This window comes from Pinus tabuliformis, chromosome J (assembly GCF_031772625.1).
Source record: "Pinus tabuliformis cultivar Carrire ecotype Pingquan chromosome J, CPIR1, whole genome shotgun sequence".
Lineage (NCBI taxonomy): Eukaryota > Viridiplantae > Streptophyta > Pinopsida > Pinales > Pinaceae > Pinus > Pinus tabuliformis.
Window position 1 is genome coordinate 231,992,897 of NC_142295.1, and position 18,969 is coordinate 232,011,865.

The 18,969-nt window shown below is 40.6% G+C and overlaps 1 protein-coding gene across 7 annotated transcripts in view; it reads right to left on the reverse strand.

Annotated features, from left to right (window-relative positions):
• LOC149226583 (uncharacterized) overlaps positions 1 to 14,825 on the reverse strand; it is a 304,985-nt gene extending 290,160 nt beyond the window's left edge. The window contains exon 1 of one of the 7 annotated variants that reach the window (XM_089377528.1): positions 14,514 to 14,825. In XM_089377528.1, the coding sequence (XP_089233654.1) occupies positions 14,514 to 14,648 (135 nt within the window). In that variant the 5' untranslated portion in view covers positions 14,649 to 14,825. The remainder of the gene's footprint in view (positions 1 to 14,513) is intronic. The other 6 variants (XM_089377529.1, XM_089377525.1, XM_089377531.1 and 3 more) reach the window with 6 other exon arrangements.
• Between the last annotated feature and the right edge of the window lie 4,144 nt (positions 14,826 to 18,969).

Sequence of the window (18,969 nt, forward strand, 5' to 3'; positions counted from 1 at the left end):
ATACTTTGGGCTTATTGTTGCTATTTGAACACATTGATAAATCATTTATTTTGTTGGGCATATCTTGATATCGTATTGGCACTTGTCTTATGGTTAAGATTGTCTTTTGAATATCATTGTCAAGTACTTGTTTCCTTAACTCAAGATTTGATTATAGCTTAAGTACTTAATCATTAAGCAAATCTTAACCTAAGATTCACTCAACATCCTTGCATTGCATCCTAAGTTTAGTTGCATTAATAACTTACCTCCAAGCATAAGCTTGGTTGATAGACTTCTAGGGCCACCCTTCTCATCTAGCTTGAGGGGCTTAGCAACTCTTCGGTGGTTAACACAGTGACCTTGCAGTCGTCAAAGCCACAGTCTCTGCAGCGCCAGAGGCATCGGGTGATAGGAGCCTAACAGAAGGTATCGTTAATCAAGCCCTTGCTTGCTTCTTGTTGGCCTCCTTCCCACAACCTACCTTGGAGACTAGCTTCAAAACAGTTAAGGGAAGATCATACTTAGATTAGGCATTTAATTAAAAATAACCAAGATCTTTGCATCTCACATAGGTCTTAAGTTTTACATTTCATATAAGCTAGTGAAGCATCCAAGCAACAATTGTCCATCCGGTTACTTGATCTTAATTCAATAAGCAAGATTTTTGACTCCATAAGGCACCAGTTTCAAATATAAATTTAATCTAATCCTTAAAATCTTGCTAAATTTAACCAAGTAACTAGGCCACTCAACTGTGTCTCCTGGACTCGTTGGTTCCCAACTTGTCCTTCATCATTTCATTTCCATAGGGTCTACCCCCCATATCCTGTTGTTGGGAGACAGTTAGAATGGAAAGGTTGGGGATCAGGGTGACAGCCCCTGACCTGAGTCATTGTTGCAGTGCTTATACAATCTGAGCGACAATAGGTCCAAAACCTCATCACTAATTGAGGGCTGAAGAAGTCAAAACCCTAACCCTAGGCTGCTAGAAAGAGAGTGTGTTACCATTATTTAGCGTTGTACTTGTTCTATAGCTACGAAAAACATCTAAGAAGTATTCTAAAAGAATAACAAAGGAGGAGAAGGATTTTATATCAGCCATTCAAACCACAGTGTCAAGAGGTAACTGCATTGCAAGTGCCCATTCCTTTGTATGTGCATTTTTAAAACTAAAGCAAAGAGAGCTGAGCATAAGACTCACATTCTAGCTGGATTTTCTCCCATATGGGTTTTCCCAAGAAAAATATTGCATTCATTTGTGTGGATGATACGTATTTTATTCATATTCTTTCATTTTCATATTTCAGTTATTTCTTAAATTCAAGCCATAAGCTAGAGATAACTAATTTGAGTTCTGAGAAGATAAACCTGCATAATATAAGATATCAGAATGCAGGCTTCTATGATTCATGATTTATACAGAATATATTCCATAAAAAATCACATAACAATTTCAAGTCTACGCGTTTCGAACCACTCACTGTGGTTCATCATGAATCAAAATTGTATAAGAATTGTTGTGACAAATTGTTCCTGTAGAATATCCATGACAAGTTATAGATCATTGATCATTAGCTAATGAACATGAATGTAGAGTGTTACCCACCATGCGACATCATTGTTGCCTTACGCATTCCATCACATGTGCAAGATACTTACAAATTAATTTTTATTCATGGTCAATCATACTCAAGAGGCCTATTATGGTCACACAAACACTTTCCTGGCATTACCCTTATGGCTTATTCAGACTAGCTACCTCAACAATTAGGTTTTCTGATGTCCAAAAGGAAGTGTTTGGTGCAAAGTTATTGATTGATGCCCCTAGAGTTTAACGGGATTTCCAATGATCATGGATTCAACAGTCAACCTTTGGTGATATTCTAAGATGGCATTTTCCATGGTTTTATTTCTTGATTGTCTAGTTATCAGATCACTAGGTTTAGGAGATATGGATCGATATTGCCAATGGTACATGATGATTCAGTGGAGCTCCTTATCAATTTGATTGCATTATGCTCATGTCAACATCTTGGTATCAATGCCATTCTTCATTTCAAGATCAGTTGGCATCATAGTTTTTAAAATTAGTTGGTTTGAACCATAAATTGGTCAAACCAACCAACCAGATAGGCCCAGGTAGGCCCAGGTAACAAACCAATAGAAAAATCCAGTTGGAGGGTTGCATGTTCTATGGATGCATCCCAACCTTGGAGAGTTTGTACTAGGGAGACTTGCACATGTGGCTATGCCACACTCATATTTTACTATTATTTTGACTTGTAAAATCATTTATTAGAGGAATGAGAATTGATTATGCATTTCTAGATTAGATCTAGGGTTTTTTTATAGCCATTATTATTTTATTATAGAGGTTTTGAGCCTAAAACTTCGTAAAAGTAAGGCTCCTCCATTTGTAATGGTTGTTGGAAGTTTGTCGAGATACTTGAGACTATAGCTTTTAATCTTCATAGGTGCTTTTGGAGCTTGAGCTTTGATGTATTTGGATCTATTTTGCTGAAGTGGAATATAGCTATTTTGGTTTTTTCAAGAATATCAAGAAAGCATTTATGTTGGGCGCAAGATCCCCCAGGGAAGTTTTGGAGCTTAAAGCCCAGATTTTGACCAAATCCGATGTAAAGACTCCGCGTTTTGTGGGCGCGGAACGCGAAGATTGTAAATGAGTCATAAGGTTGTCCGCCCTCATTTTTGTAATGTAATGTCGGCTTTAGAAATCTACCCATGGTTCGTGGACCATGGAATTGTATAAATAGAGCGAACCTCTAAGTTGTAAAAAAGAGAATAGAAGTAGAGTCATGAAAGAATAAATGAAGAAGTGAGTCTTGTCTGAAGTGTAGAGTTGAGTCTTTGGGTCGTAGAGTAGGAGAAGACTCTGCAGCTGAGTGTGCAGAGGCCTAGTAGTCCGCAGCTGAGTGCGCGGACCCCTGCAGTTGAGTGCGCAGGGCGAGTTGAGTCTGTAACCTTTGGAGAAGTAATAAAGAGAAGTTTTACATCATTTCTGTGTATCTTTTTCCTGTTTTGTGCATTGAATGTATCAGATATAAATTGCATTTCTATTGTTTATATGATGCGCGAACTTATATGATTGTGTTGATTAAGGGAATATAAGGTAAGGTATCTGTTTACGCGAAGTTAACTAACAGTTATAAGAAGATAAGTAAGATACGCGGTGTGACTTGGGGAACTAGCGCAGATCGCTGCCTTAGCAGCGCGGAAGCACCTCAGCCCCTGGTTAGGGCTGCGCGAAGGTGATTATAATAGATCACGAAGGCCTCGCCAGTCAGAGCAGGGCGTGAAGTGACCTGCGCGAAGGTATTCACAATTGGACTAAACTGACCCCTCAGACATCTCAAGGGTGCGGAAACTTGGTTCCAGCATCCCCCCATACTGCTTCGGGTGAGACCTCAGTCCGCTCTCTGCGGGCTATTGCCGAAAGGGCCAGTAGTACAAGGATTTGTTTAGTTAATTAACTCTAAACCTGGGTCAGGCCACCTCGTATCATTGGAATCCAACTAAGAAGGAAATTGAAGGTTGGTTGGACAAGAGGATTCACGAGTTCGCGGCACAGGAGAACAGGAATCCACAACTAACAAAAGAAGAGTGGTTAGACTGCTACCTATACACAGAGATCCACGAAATCTTCTTCGCATCTTTCCCTACTGAGTTGTACGAGTGGATTGTGAAGCTAGCAGATAGCCAAGGAAGGTGGAAGCTCGACAATCCTATTGTGTGGACCCCAGAGTTAGTGCGCAAATTGGAAGCATTGGAGGATAAGATCGCGCGCACTGTTGATCACTGGCTCGATCGGATTATAGAAGGATTCATTACTGAGTTCGCAATAGATACTTTAGTTAGCTACAGCGAGGCAGAGCGACGCTTTCTCAAAGGACCGTGAGGTAAGTACGTAAAGTCTCTGAATACTTGGATTAAAATGCTATTGTGCGAAAAGAGGCTTATGCAATTACCTTGATGTCCGGAGCTACGCGAAGTGGAAAAACCTACAGAAACGAAGGAAGTAAGGGACCAAAGAATAGCCCTTTGATTTCACCTCCGCAAAGGGACAAGGAAGAGATCGCGAAGGTCTCACCGCGAAGTGCGATCAATTTGATAAGGCAGAGGATTCTGCGCATACCATCCCCACCCACACCACCACCATTTTCACTGCCTTCACCTCCATCCTCACCTGTACCACCTCCGCCACCACCGCGAGTCAATATGGCAAGCACGATAAAGTTTCATGTGTTCAAGGGAGTAGGAAATGAAGATCCGGACCAATTTTGGTTCGTGATAAGGGCCGTATGGGAAGCGCAGGGAGTTACAAATGATAATATAAAGAAAGCGACACTGGTCAGCGCTCTGCAGGATCGCGCGCTGACCTAGTATATTAAGCATTCTAATGATAATCCAAATGCGGGAATCGCAGACATCCAAGCAGCACTAAACAAAGAATTTAGCAGGCCGAAGTCAAAGGCGCAGTCGATCATTGGATTCAAAGAAATCATAATGCTACCAGGTGAAACTCCTTGGGAGTTGGATCAGAGGTTGAAGTGTACAATTCGCGAAGCTAATATGAATCTGACGGATGGACAACACCGCGAATGGTTTGTAGCGTCGCTAACGCCACATCTGAGGAGCGCGCTATCACAGCAGAAGTTAACGACTCAGGCAGAGGCTTTAGAGATCGTGATGAGACTTCATGAGACCCTGATGCAGGATCCTAACTTGGGAGTTCAGCAGATCCACGCGCAGTTGAAAAACTTATGCCTTGAGATGCAGAGTCTGAAACAGGACAGGTCAGCCCGACCAGAAGTGCGCGAAGAAGTATGGTGTGTAAAATGCAAGGGTTAGGGTCAAGATAAGGACCACTGCTTGGTGTTCGCAAATTACCTCGCGGGAGGAGGATCGATGCCGTTAAGACCGGAGGCACAAGCAGGACCTAGCGCGACGCCTGATTTGTGGTGTGCGATTTGTCAAATAGGAGGAAAGCATGCTATGGACAAATGCCATTTGTTACAAAAGTACACGCAGAATTCGCAACAGTTGTTCTGTAATTTTTGTAGATCGGTTGGACACGATGAGCGCACTTGTAGAAGCTATGAGCTGATGATGGATAAAACTCCCACCTATAGAGTTCAGGCCGAAACGCGGCCCCTAGACTAGAACGCAGGAGTGGCACGAACCAGATTTCAGGGGCGCGGACAAGGCTGAGGTGGAGGAGGACCTGGAAGAGGTCACGGACAGCTGATATGCTACAATTGTGGAGGGCCAGGACATTATGCCTGTGATTGTACGAATCCAACGCGTCCATCATGTTTGTATTGTACCTTGTTTGATCATGAGATAGAAGATTGTCCTACGTTGATAGCTAGGATACGCGACAAGGGAGCGCTACTGCCTCCCCCGACTCGGAACCTGCAAATGATGAGGTCTGAGCCGCGCGAGGGAGATCCAAATGTGAACATTGTGCTCCGAAGTGGAATCGCAACGGGAGATGATAAAGGCAAACAGCCCGAAGATAGTACTTGGGTTCGCAAGGCTCCGATGAAAGAAGCTGAGTTTTATTTGGAGCGCGCTAAGGAAGCCTTCATGGAAGCTAAGAAGAGCTTCGCTGATGCCTCCACTTCAAAAAGCAAAGATAGACCAGAGCCGGAAATGGACCCATCTATGCTTACGACATTCCTGGAAACATGCATGAAGCTACTGCACGATAGCAAAGCTATACAGGATTGCAGGAACTCATTAACAGATGCGCTGGGACCACGCCAGGAGAACCACGCCTAGTCTAGAAGATTGGAAAGCATAAGACGAGGACGGGGAGAGAAATGAGGTTAACCGCGCAGATTGGAGAATACAAGATGGACCAAGTAATTTTGGATTGAGGATCGGATGCGAACGTTCTGCCGAAGCAGATGTGGGAGCGCATGGGGAGGCCTACACTGCAATGGTCTTCTATCCAGCTGCGAATGGCAAACCAGCAAAAGATAATACCTATGGGGAGATTGCAGAGAATCATCGTGGATATTCAGGGAGCGAGCATGCTAGCAAACTTTGAAGCGATAGAGATTGTTGATGACAGCAATCCCTACCCCGCACTCTTAGGAATTGATTGGGCCACTAACATGAACGGGGTGATTAATCTAAAGAAGCGCAAGATGATTTTTGAAAAGAAGTCACTACACGTAGTTATACCTTTGGACCCCGCTGAAGGATCGCGCTATACAAAGCCGGTGCGCGATTATGAAAGTGATGATGATTTGTACTGCATCTACAAAATAACTGCACAAGAGCAAGATTGGGTAAATCCCACCGCGGATGGACAAATTTCATGGGAGCTCGAAAGCTCCAGTACGTCGGATTCGGATGAGGAGATAGAGCGATGGCAGAACCAGTTGCACGAGGTAACCACGTTGAACTGTAATATGATGATAAGATCACTGCGCTACGTATCGACAGAAGTGAGAGATCTACCTACTTATGATGGGTTATGTGAGGTGGATGCCTTCTTGGACCGATTTGAAAGGGAGGTGCCGGAAAAGCAACGCTTCCAGGCCTTGAATTGGGTACTGCGCGCTACGCCCGCAAGGTGGTGGGGTACACACAGAAGAAGCTTTGAAAATTGGCGCGCATGTAGAAAAATGTTGCGCTCACAGTTTGAGAAACCTATAGTGCGATTGGCAGATAAATACAATGGACGGGATAGTCCGCGCACACAACTGTCCAGGTGGGTACACGCATATGCCAAACAACCTGCGCGGATGCACATGAACTTCATGTTGGGAGATACAGTCAATAAGCATGTGTTGGGGGGGCAAATGCGCGAACGGCTCCTCAAGATGGAACGACAGAGTGTGGAGAGAACGAGTGCACAGGAGGTTATCCACGCGGAAGCATTTAACGAAGTGTGCGAAGCACTGAACAAGGTATGTAATGCGCAGCGAAGTGATTGGGACCTATGCGTACTAGCAGTTTATGGGCTTATAGGACGACATGCAAGAAACTGACGGGACAAACACCTTTCCAGCTGGTCTATGGAGTGGAAGCCGTAATGCCGATGGAATATATCATGCCTAGTCTATGCATAGTAGCACTCACAGGTATGACGGACCGCGGCACCCTGGAGGAGAGACTCGCGCAGTTGGAGGAACTCGAAGAAGAACGATTTTTCGCTGGATTCCATCAGCAGGTACAAAAGCTCGCGAGAAGGCCTGGCATGATCGACATATTGAGTTGCGCACCTTCAAGGTGAATGATTTGGTGTTACTGTATGACAGTAAGTTTGATAAATTCCCGAGAAAATTCAGAATACATTGGCTAGGACCGTATGGTATTAAGGAGGTCACAGACGGAGGCGCGGTGCAGTTGGTAAAGTTAAATCGAGAACCTTTTCCCAGGAAAAGTGAATGGCAGTCGGTTTAAGCCATACACGGGTGGCCCGGCTATCTGACTAACCGACGGAAGCACAGTCTTAGCGCACCAGGGAGCTGAAGGGAGGCGCGGGACTATAAACAGGTGCAGGGCAGCAGTTCTGATACAGCGGTCTCTGAACAGCACGTGCAGGAGGTACAGCAAGCAGCTGCTCAATGCGTTGTCGATCTTGCAGCAGTTCGCGCAAAGTTGGGAGGTCTCCACGCAAAGATCTCCGCACCAACAGAGTGACTCGAGGGCGAGTAACGATGTTTGTGTTGGGGGCCTGTTGGGCGCGGGATCCCCTAAGGGAATTTTTGGGGCTTAAAGCCCAGATTTTGACCAAATCCGATGTAAAGACTTCGCGTTTTGTGGGCGCAAAACGCGAAGATTGTAAATGAGTCATAGGGTTGTCCGCCCTCATTTTTGTAATGTAATGTCAACTTTAGAAATCTACCCATGGTCGGCGGACCATGGGATTGTATAAATAGAACGAGGCTCTAAGTTGTAAAGAAAAGAATAGAAGTAGAGTCATGAATGAATAGATGAAGAAGTGAGTCTTGTTTGAAGTGTAGAGTTGAGTCTTTGGGTCGTAGAGTAGGAGAAGGCTCTGCAGCTGAGTGTGAAGAGGCCTAGTAGTCCGCAGATGAGTGCGCGAACCCCTGTAGCTGAGTGCACAGAGGCCTAGTAGTCTGCAACTGAGTGCGCAGACCCCTGCAGCTAAGTGCGCAGAGGCCTAGTAGTCCGCAGCTGAGTGCGCAGACCCCTGCAACTAAGTGCACAGGGCGAGTCGAGTCTATAACCTTTGGAGAAGTAATAAAGAGAAGTTTTACATCATTTCTGTGTATCTTTTTCCTGTTTTGCGCATTGAATGTATCGGATATAAATTGCATTTCTATTGTTTATATGTTGAGCGAACATATATGATTGTGTTGATTAAGCGAATATAAGATAAGGTATCTGTTTACGCGAAGTTAACTAACAGTTATAAGAAGATAAGTAAGATATGCGGTGTAACTTGGGGAAGTAACGTAGATCGTTGCCTTAGCAGCGCGGAAGCACCTCAGCCCCTAGTTAGGGTTGCGCAAAGGTGATTATAATAGATCGCGAAGGCCTCGCAGGTCAAGGCAGAGCGCGAAGTGACCTGCGCGAAGGTATTCACAGTTGGACTAAACCGACCCCTCAGACATCTCAAGGGTGCGGAAACTTGGTTCCAGCATCCCCCCATACTACTTCGGGTGAGACCTCAGTCCGCGCTCCGCAGGCTGTTGCCGAAAGGGCCAGTAGTACAGGGATTTGTTTGGCTAATTAACTCCAAACCTGGGTCAGGCCCCCTCAAGTCAACAATTTAACCGAGTAACTTTGTTCTTGGAAGAGTTTTATGTGTGATTTATCTCCATCTAAATTCCTTTTGCTTGCTGCTAACAATGGTTAGAGCAATGCATTTCTTAATGTGAAGTGGCTGAAATTTGCGTTTCATAGTAGTGAATAAACCCTCTTGATGTATTTGAAATTCTCCCTTGATTAGGGTCCTGAAGCAAATTTTTTGCATTCTAGGGCAGCCATATAAAGTTGATGTAATTTCTTCATTTTAATTTCAGTTTGCCTTTACTGTATGAGAAAGAGCACATTCCAACACTCTCTCATAGACCCCATTTGCCTAGTAAAAGTTAAAGGAACTAATCTCACATCCCAGCCACATAAACACCATAAAAATCAACTCTTTAATTTATGTTTAGTGTTACTTGGGAGCGGGAGCGGGAGCGGGGAGCGGGAGCGGAAGCGGGAGTGGGAGCGACCATTTTCAGAAGCTCCCGGTTTGGGAGCGAATCGGGGAGCGATTTTTTAAAAATATATATATTTTTTATATTTTTTAATTTTTGATACATATATGTCAACAAAAACATGTAGAATGATGAAATAGACATAAAAAACATAAAAAAACATAAATTGATCATTGAACCATATCACATCAATCATCTAGAAATTATAATCGTCATCAACCTTAGTAAAATAATAAATTAAAATAACATTCAATTCAATAACATTTATCATCATTGATCACCAAAGTAACAAGTTGTACTTGTAAGCCAAGTTTAACCATTACAAGAAGTAATATCGAAGATATTTCTAAGTCCTAACTTCTAACTGTTAACATGATATGAAATGTTAAAAATTTATAAAATGAAACATGAATAATGAGATGAAATGAAACAACTTTAGTCTTTCACAAAGCATCATATTCATAATTCACAATCATTACCAATGAGTTATAATTGCCAAGGCCCAACTTCAAACTTCAAATTTTCATTGTCACAGTCACCAGTGATATAATGTTTACAAAAAATATCATAATGTCATAATGATATGAAAGAGTCAAGAGTCAAGAGTCAAGGACTCAAAACTCAACACTGAACAGTTATGAAAACTAAAGTCACAAGTCACAAGTCTAATAGAAACTAAAAAAGACAAGTAAACTGTAAATCTACAAGTGGCCCTTGCCACGAGAGTCTCCAGGAGTATAAGTAGGTCTTGGCGGTCTTCTAGGAGTCTCCCGCCCAGACCGACGACCAAAACTAGAGCCTCCACGCGAGGGTGTCGATGGAGGTGGCGACAGCAATGGAACAAGACTCGGGCCCCGAGAACTGGATGGTGGAGGTGGAGGTGGCATGGCTGCTGCAGCTGCTTCAGCTTCATCCCGTACAAGCTCATCTTCTAGTTCTTCCATATGTACAATGCCATCTTCCAAATTGTCGTCCTCAGGGTGATTGTCCCAAATTTTATATGTGGGATCTTCATTAGCCCGATCACAGTAATGGCTCAACAACCTCAAATTGTAGTGCACATAAACCAAGCTTTCTGCTCGGTTTTCGTTGAGCCTGTTTCTTTTCACATTATGTATATAACTGTAGGTGCTCCAACACCTCTCTGCAGAAGAAGAATTTACAACCTGTGCAAGAACTTTCAATGCCAATTTTCGCAAAAGTCCGTCGCCGCCATATGTTTCCCACCATGTGAGAGAATCAAATTTATCTTTGTCGTCCATTGCATGGAAGTTACCATACAAACCACTGCCAGTGAAGTATCTGCCTATTTCAAGGCGCACAGCTGCACATTCCTCCCTGTCAGGCACCAACTTTTCTAATGCATCCAGATATCCTTTAGTTACCTCTCGATCTAAATGGGGTTTGGTCCTAACACCACCCCCTGCTGCAGGTTTGCCCAACCAAGAATCTGAGTAGTATTTTGGCGTAAGGATATACGCCAAGCAATGTAGTGGAAGGTTAAGCCTTTTCCACCGTTGACACACACAATCGTGAATCAGATTGTACAAGTCGGGATCTCTGTTATTAACAATGTCTTTTATTTCCCCCAACATGGTATCCATTTGCTCATACACCTCACCAATCACTGGTTTGTCTGTATCTGCAAACCGAATCATGTTATAAATTGGCTTGGTGAAATCCAATACCTGTCTCACAGTTGTCCAAAACTGCCCATCAAGAGCGGCCTCCTCCACCGTTTCAAAACCTGCAATGTCAGCTACATTTGTAGCCCTTTCCTTTAACACCTGCCAATTTGGACTTGATACCATGCTAGCTAAACCCTCTCTTACCTTCAAAAGGCGCCTGAAGGTGAGGTAATAGCTACCAAATCTAGTCCTCGCAATCTTCAGCAACTCCAATCTCGAGTGACTGCGGAAAAGGCCATGGGTATTGCTATGATTTGTAATAAATTTTATCATTTTTTTTCCTTTCTTGTACAAATCACCAATCCATTGGTATTGTTCATTTTTGTTTTTGACAATATCATGCAACAGAAGGTTCAATGTGTGAACCAAACATCCAGACCAAAATATGTTCGGGTATCTATCCTCAATAATTGCTCCCGCTGCCTTACAATTAGGAGCATTATCAGTGATGACTTGGATGACATTGTATGGGCCAATACACTCAATTGTTTCAAGCAATGCTTCTGCAATGTTGATAGCGGTCTTGAACTTGTCTGAGTAATCATGTGCAGCTAGAAAAATGGGACCACTTCGGGACACAGCGAGAACACTTATCAATGGCTTGCCTTTTACATTTGTCCATCCATCAGATACAATGGACACCCCATTGTCAGTCCAAGAACTTGTCATTTTATTCAAAGAATGTGATATTTTTGCTTTTTCATGATCAAGGCCAACTGTTCTTGCCTTGTCATACCCAGGGCTCTTGTATCCTTTAGGGGCATCATTTATGGCAGAAACCATTTCGTGCCAATAAGGTGAGCGTAGAACATTGAATGGTATCCCATTTGCATAGAGGAACCTGTAAATTTTTGAATCCACATCATTCCTACACCCCTCATCAAGGAAATCTGATATGGTTCTACGGCGTAAAGATGATGACCCTGAGCCTCCATGTCCATATCCACTGCCTTGGGAGGATGCTGAAGGAGTTCTTTGTGAGCTTTCAAAGAAACCCCTTGATCTTTTTGCTTTGTATTGGGCGTCCTCCTCTTCCTTTATGTATTTGGCTCTATCTTCTGTTGACACCTTGTCGCAAGTTCTGATTCCTATTTGTTTCTCTCCATCCCATGCCCTTTTCCCGCAAAGGTGTCTTCTCAAACGGGTGTATGAGCCTGTGAAATCAGAATTGCAATGGGGGCAATGAAATTTAGTGGTTCCACCCCCTCTCCCTGCTTCAGGCCTCTGAACATATTTCCACAATGGAGTTTGGTCTTGTTTAGTTTTTTGACCCTCATGTTCACCCTCCTCCACATCCTCCTCACTGGGGTTTTCACCTATTTGACTTCCTCCGGCTTCTTCATCCACCTCTTCAGTTTCAGGCCCCCTCCGTTTCCTACTCTCCACCACCATAATAACCAGAAAAGGGACCAGGAAGAGGAAAATGCCAATAAAAATCCCCAGGTCCATCGTGTTTGATGTTTGTAGGGTTTGAGTCTTGAATCTGCAAATTAATTTAGTTTATTGGGATTGATTCATTTAATTTATTAATTTAATTTAAATTAATGATCTTTAAACTCAAACAGGTAAATTAAACTAACCAAACTAACCACCTAACCAGCTAAACTAACTAAATGATTAAGTTACTTACCTCTGCAAGCTTGCTCCTCGCTCCTTGGCACTTGCTCCTCGCTCCTCAGCTCTGGCTCCTTGCTCCTCAGCTCTTGCTCCTTGCTCCTTTGCTCTCAAACTCAAGCTCAATCTCATTGAAATGATTTTGTTTTGGCCCATTGGGCTTATAAATCCAAAAAAATAAGTTAAATTTTTTGTTTTTTTCGGGTCCGCGGAATTTTTTTCCGCCGAATCGCTCCCGAATTTTTAAAATTCGCTCCCGGAGCGTTTTTTAATGCCCGGGAGCGATCAGGGAGCGATCGCTCCCCGATCGCTCCCGGGCATTAAAAAGTGCTCCGGGAGCGCGGGAGCGATCGCTCCCTGAAGCGCTCCCTCACAGACCGGGGAGCGCAAATTTTTTTACGGGAGCGCGCTCCCGAAAATCGCTCCCGTCCGGGAGCGATTTGGGGAGCGCGCTCCCGAGCCGCTCCCGCCCGGAGCGCGCTTCGGGAGCGGGTTCGAAGGGGGGGGAGGGGGCGCTCCCCCGCATCACTGTGTTTTCCGAATCTGGAAATTATTTCTTATATTTCACAATCCAGATTTGCAAATAAGTAAAGGAGTCTTATTTTTGTTTGGTCGACCCGAAATTTACTTCAATATTTTCAAATTTAAAATCAGATATAACTTAAGTCAAAGCAGTCATTTCACTCACCATCATTTGATAAACTTAAATTACCTTGGGAAGGCCCCCTTGAATTGACTTGGAGAAGAGCCAACCTAAAGAGTGGGTGAGGGTTATTGAGGTGAGATTGGATAAATCCTCCAAATTGCCCTTATGTCTTCACCTTGTGAATTAGGACTTTAACACCTTTGAGTGAAGATTCGAGAGGTAACATAGAGTATATAAAATGATAATAATCGTAATGTGGTAGGCAAAGGGGCATATCGGTGACTCCTTATTGAATATTGGACAATCCTGCGCAAAAGCCAGTGACCTACTATACCTCCTAACTACATGCCCCTTTCTTTATAGTACCCTTGCGGGTATGAATATCATGGTGCAAACTGTTATCTCCTGCAGTCCTCGTGTGTTGTATGTATCTTAGGTCTGGAAAGTTTAAGGGAAATTCCTTTTGAGGATTTTAAACGAGGCATCAACTCATCTCACAACTTTGCATATAATATATAGGCATGAGAATAATCCCCAAAATATTATGTTTTAATCAAATAGCAAGAAATCACGGGCCAAACCAATTTACAAATTTAATCATTGTCAACGGTCCAGCGAGCAACTATACTGTTTTAAACCATAGATAATAGCAGTCTTTTACACTGTCATTAAGCTGCTAAATGGGTCAAAACTTAAGAGCAAACGGAGCGAGGGCAAACTACTTTGAAGACATTTCAACAACATTTTTTCATTGCTGGAAACCGAGGATTGCCTAGAGCGACCATAACTGTTTTAAACCACAGAGAATAGCAGTCTTTTACACTGTCATTGGGCTGCTCAATGGGTCAAGACTTAAGAGCAAACGGAGCTTGCTCTAGGCAATCCTCGGTTCCAGCAACAAAAGATATTGTTGGGTAGTTTGGCCTCAATGATTATTCAAACTAAATCTACCATGATCAAATACAAATTTGAAACCAAAGAAGATGCTTGAATTGATTTTGACTTTTGTTTGAAGCTGGCGAAGTGGAGGGCTCAAGCGGGATTCCATGCTTATTAGTCTCCGAAGTTTTCACCATGGCTTCGAAGGTCCATACAGGATAAATACAAATAGAAATTGATTATAGTGGTCCGGATGTGGCACTCTGCAAATCACCCTTGATGTGTGTTTGACAGTGTCCAATACATGTGAGCTTAGGAAGAAGGCCTCAACACCTGATGTGAGTTCAGAATTAACAGGTTTCTCCTTGTTCAAGAAACATGTGTGGACAGAGACAAGAATGGCAGATTATCAAATTGAAATGGAAAAAAACATCAACCGTTCCAGCCTGATTCCTACCCAATAGAGTGAGAAACAATTAGTTTGAAAACACCCACCTCGCTAACTCTAACAGAAAATCCATTGGGATCGTCATTCTCTCCGAACCGATGCTCTGATGTTGTTATCATCTCCGCCTCCCCCTTTGGACCTGATTGAGTGGCAACGTCATTTTTCTTCTCCGCCGGACTCATATAGCGATCGTAGAACAGGTTTGCTCTATACTCTGCACCCTCATAGTAATGCAATGTTAAATTTTATATGATGACAAAGTTCAATGTGAGCACCGAAACTTCACCATATAGGTGCACGTCGCCTAGCATTACGGACCCCAACTCAATATTCGAGACCACAAACCAACTCCACACTAGTGAAATTATGACTCGGATTGTGTGGGGGAGTTATGTCAAGTAAGGTCAAACTTTAAACCAACTATATGTTAATAGTGTCTTCGACATTCTAACAATTGATTTTGCTTTGTTGGTTGACCTTTCGGCATTGATTAATAAATATTTATTTTTTGATATTATTAAAAAAAAAATTCAAAGGTTTGATTAGATCATAATTTAATAGTTTTATCTCGGAATTATGGTATAAGATAATGTTATGTGCATAATTGACTCATATATCATATTTTATTTCATAATTTGTGGATATTTTAGGTCATAATTTAGTGATTTTTTATTCTTAAGTTTTGAAGGAAGTAAATAACATATTTACCATTAGTTACTTCTCACCATAATTTAAGCAAGTTTTTACGTAAAAAATGAATAGGAATAAGATATAAATAAATATATTTACCACTCGTTACATGTCCCCATTATATATGTTTTTCTCAGTACTTATCTAAGAGTAAAAGTGTAAATCTCAATTACTACTCACCAAAATTTATGAAGTCCATGTGCCTGAGCAAAGAAATTAATTAATTAATCCACTTCACATCTCAATTCATGAGTTCCTCCCAAGGCAAGACTATACGATTTGATTTGTCTATTAAACACTATTAATTTAAATATACGATTTGATTTATCTATTAAACACTATTAATTTAGCTAACATTGACTAATGTAGGTTATAATTTTTTATTCAATTTTTCCCATAACATAATTTTTAATTTGAGTGGTATGGACTAAGTTGCCCTACAACACTTGTTAAAACTTTAAATTGGGTTTTTAGTAAGGTATCTAATGTTATTGGTACAAATTCAATTCATAAAGCTATATCTGTAGTTGTAGTGATGCATTGATGTTGTGGAAACCACCAAACTAAAAATCAATTATTTGTGGGTGTTGTATGTGTTGTTCTTCATCCAAAAAGCTTTACATTGAAGTGTTGACGAAGGTATCTACGTCATTGTATTGAGAGGCACATTCTAAAATGATAATTGATGTGTAATGTATGTCACATGATCATAAAAATAATAAAAATCAAGTTAAAAATTTTAAACAAGTTAATGACTTACTTAGATTAATCTTAATCCTAGATCTATCAAGCACATAAGTGAATCAAATCTGTTGAGGTGCAAATCCTAAGTATTTATACCCTCAAAAAAGTTTTCACCTTAGAGGATTTGATCCATGTTGATGTTTGATAATTAAAGTTAAGAAGGATTTAAACTAGTAGAAAATTGACATGTGGACTTGTGTGTGAAATTGTAGCAATGCACAATTATGTATGGAGGATCAAATGAGTAATATTATTGCTTCAAATTGTCCTGGAAATTTAGTCCTAAGCAAATCGAATGAACACTTAGAAAAAATAACCAAATTTCCCCTTAGAGAGTCCTCTTGCTTTGGGCTAAACTTTGTTAACCTTGAGCATGCATCCATATTAATATGAAGAAAAGGTTATCCAATTGTGTCTTTCAAATACTTCAAATTTATGAGAAACATTTGATTTCAAAAAGAACCCACTTTTATGTAATTGAATACTTAATTACAAATAAGTACAATTCAAATTCAAATTTACAATTAGGAATGTAAAATCAACATCTCATGTAAATTATTAACTTCAAAGTTGCAATAATGAGTTTCAAATTTGCAAGTAATGATAACAAAATTCAATAAACAAACTTCTTACTTTTACTCATTTTTTACCTATACCATAAATATAATGGGTATGAAGTAGAAGAAAAGAGAACTTGATTGGGTAAGTAATATACCACAGGCTAGTCAATTTGTAAAAATCCACAACAATCAATCAAATTCATCCATAAATAAGAATCAGCTACCAAAATAGTGTTACCTTTATTCCAGAGTTGTCAAAATGATGTTTAAAGATATCAAGGTTACACCATAAGCTATTCACGGAAAAAACTATGACCTCTTGAGTACTTTATGCACATCATGTTTAGAGAGACATCCACATGAACACCATGAGAATGAACTCCAATACTTACTTACAAATTCACTCAATCTGGAAATGAAAGATTGAATGGTTTCAAGAAATAGACAACAATTGTCTCAATTAATTCATAATCTTTTATACATTGAGAATAAGAGTGCCCAAAGTAAGTAAGCAAGAATGGAATGAGTAAAAGAATGTCAAGAATAGGAGGTGACTTGCTTTAGGTTGTTTTATCCTCGCCCAAGCCCGGGATAAGCAACCTCACTTGAGTCTTCAACAAAGCAATAAATCATGAATTAAGAAAAGCATCAAGATCTCTAAGTAGAGACAAACTCATCCTACCAAGAATAGAATAGAAAATAAATCACAAAGTGAGAGAAGCAACAAGATCTCCAAGTAGGAAATACTCATCCTACCAATAAGAGCCTTGTTGAAAAAGGAAAAGAACTCCAAGAAAATATTATATATCAAGGTGTACTAGCCTACCAATAAAAGTTGATGAGTGTTGTCATAATAGTCACAAGAGGAGCACCTTCTTTCTACCAATATGAAATGCATGTAATATAGATAGAAGTTCTCCATAAACTCTTCAAGGAAGGTGCACTACTCTAGATTCAACAAGAAAAACTTGCTTGAGGCATAAATGACCACCTACTTTGCATGTAAAATATAGATAGGTCAGCCAAAAAGCTAAGTTTCACATGTGAAGCACTTTGTTTGGCTAAAAATACATTATATGCATGAGTCTAGAATTGCATTCTATGATCTCTAAAGTAGGGTGCACTTCTTCAAGCTTTGAGTAGATGATCATTTTATGTACAAGCCAATTTGAAATAAAAACTTGCTTAAACAATAAGTCAACTTGAAATAGAGGCTTTACTTGGGAGAGAATTCATCTTGGAGAAGCCAAAGTCAAATGCCACTCTCTCAAGGAGGGTACACCACATCTCTAACTTGTGGAGGATAAGAAAAAGTTCAAAAATGGAAAGTAAGTGGTCTCCTCAAAACATGTGCCCAAGTCTAAGATGGAAAGCTTAGAGTAGAACTCGGCCAACAAAATAGAATTTGATTGATGTGTAACCACAATGAAAAACATGTCTTATCTCCAAGAAAAGCATGTGGATAAGTTCTAACTAGGGTGCAGTCCTCCTCCAACTCATAATAAACCATATGAAACAAAAAAATTCAGGTAGGAAAGCTACTCAAATGACACACCCACTTGCTAAAATAGAAAGTAGTTATCCCACGATTTAACTTGAAAAAAGAATACTTGGAGTGCAAGTCAAGTCAAATGTTAAGTATGGTTTATTCATCTTCTACTCAAATTAAAACTGTTTGGCATCTTTTAAAAATGGAAACACAACTCCATTAATAGAAAGGCAATCTTGAGGCGCCCATTATTTTTAGAACTAACATAAACCCTAATTTTGACTTTCTCAAAATGTCTTGAAATTTGAGCTACGTCATGTTCACCATAAAGGGTATCAAAGTGTCTCATTAGCATCCAAAAAGCAAAAACTGTAATTTTGGCCTAATTAAGCTATAATATTTTGATTTTGATCCTTAAGATGTATTAGATCAAATTATGCATAAACTATAAATAAGTGGTTATAATGATATGAGTAGAGAAATATGAGCTTAGATAAAATGATTGTAACAACCCTTGGTTGATTTTCTTTGTAAATAAAATAAGACGGGACATGTATTCCAAGCTAAATATTGGGCAAAAACTTTAGTGGGCATCACTTGTGATTAATTAATGATTATGGAAATTGGCAAAGGCAAGAGGTAAAAATTGGCATTTATTTATAAAAATAAAGGAAAATAGGAGAAAAGGAAGGTGAAGAGACACATATTTACATACAAGGGAAATTAGAGGGAAAATGAAGGAAACTGAAGAAAATAGAGGCATCAATGATAAAAAGGCTTTAGATAATCAATTCACAACTTTTGGTCATTTGAGCTTTGGTCAATTCAGTTTTGGCTCTCTCGTTTCATTCTCTCCTTCTCTCATACTCTTGCACACTTAGAGGAATATTAGAGAATTCTTAAAGCATTTGGGCATTCACTTGGATTGAAGAAAGAAGGAAAAGGAAAGTAGGGAAGTGCAAGGAGGCAATGGGATTGATTTGCAGGTAACAGGTTGCATAAGTGATTTCCTTGTTGATT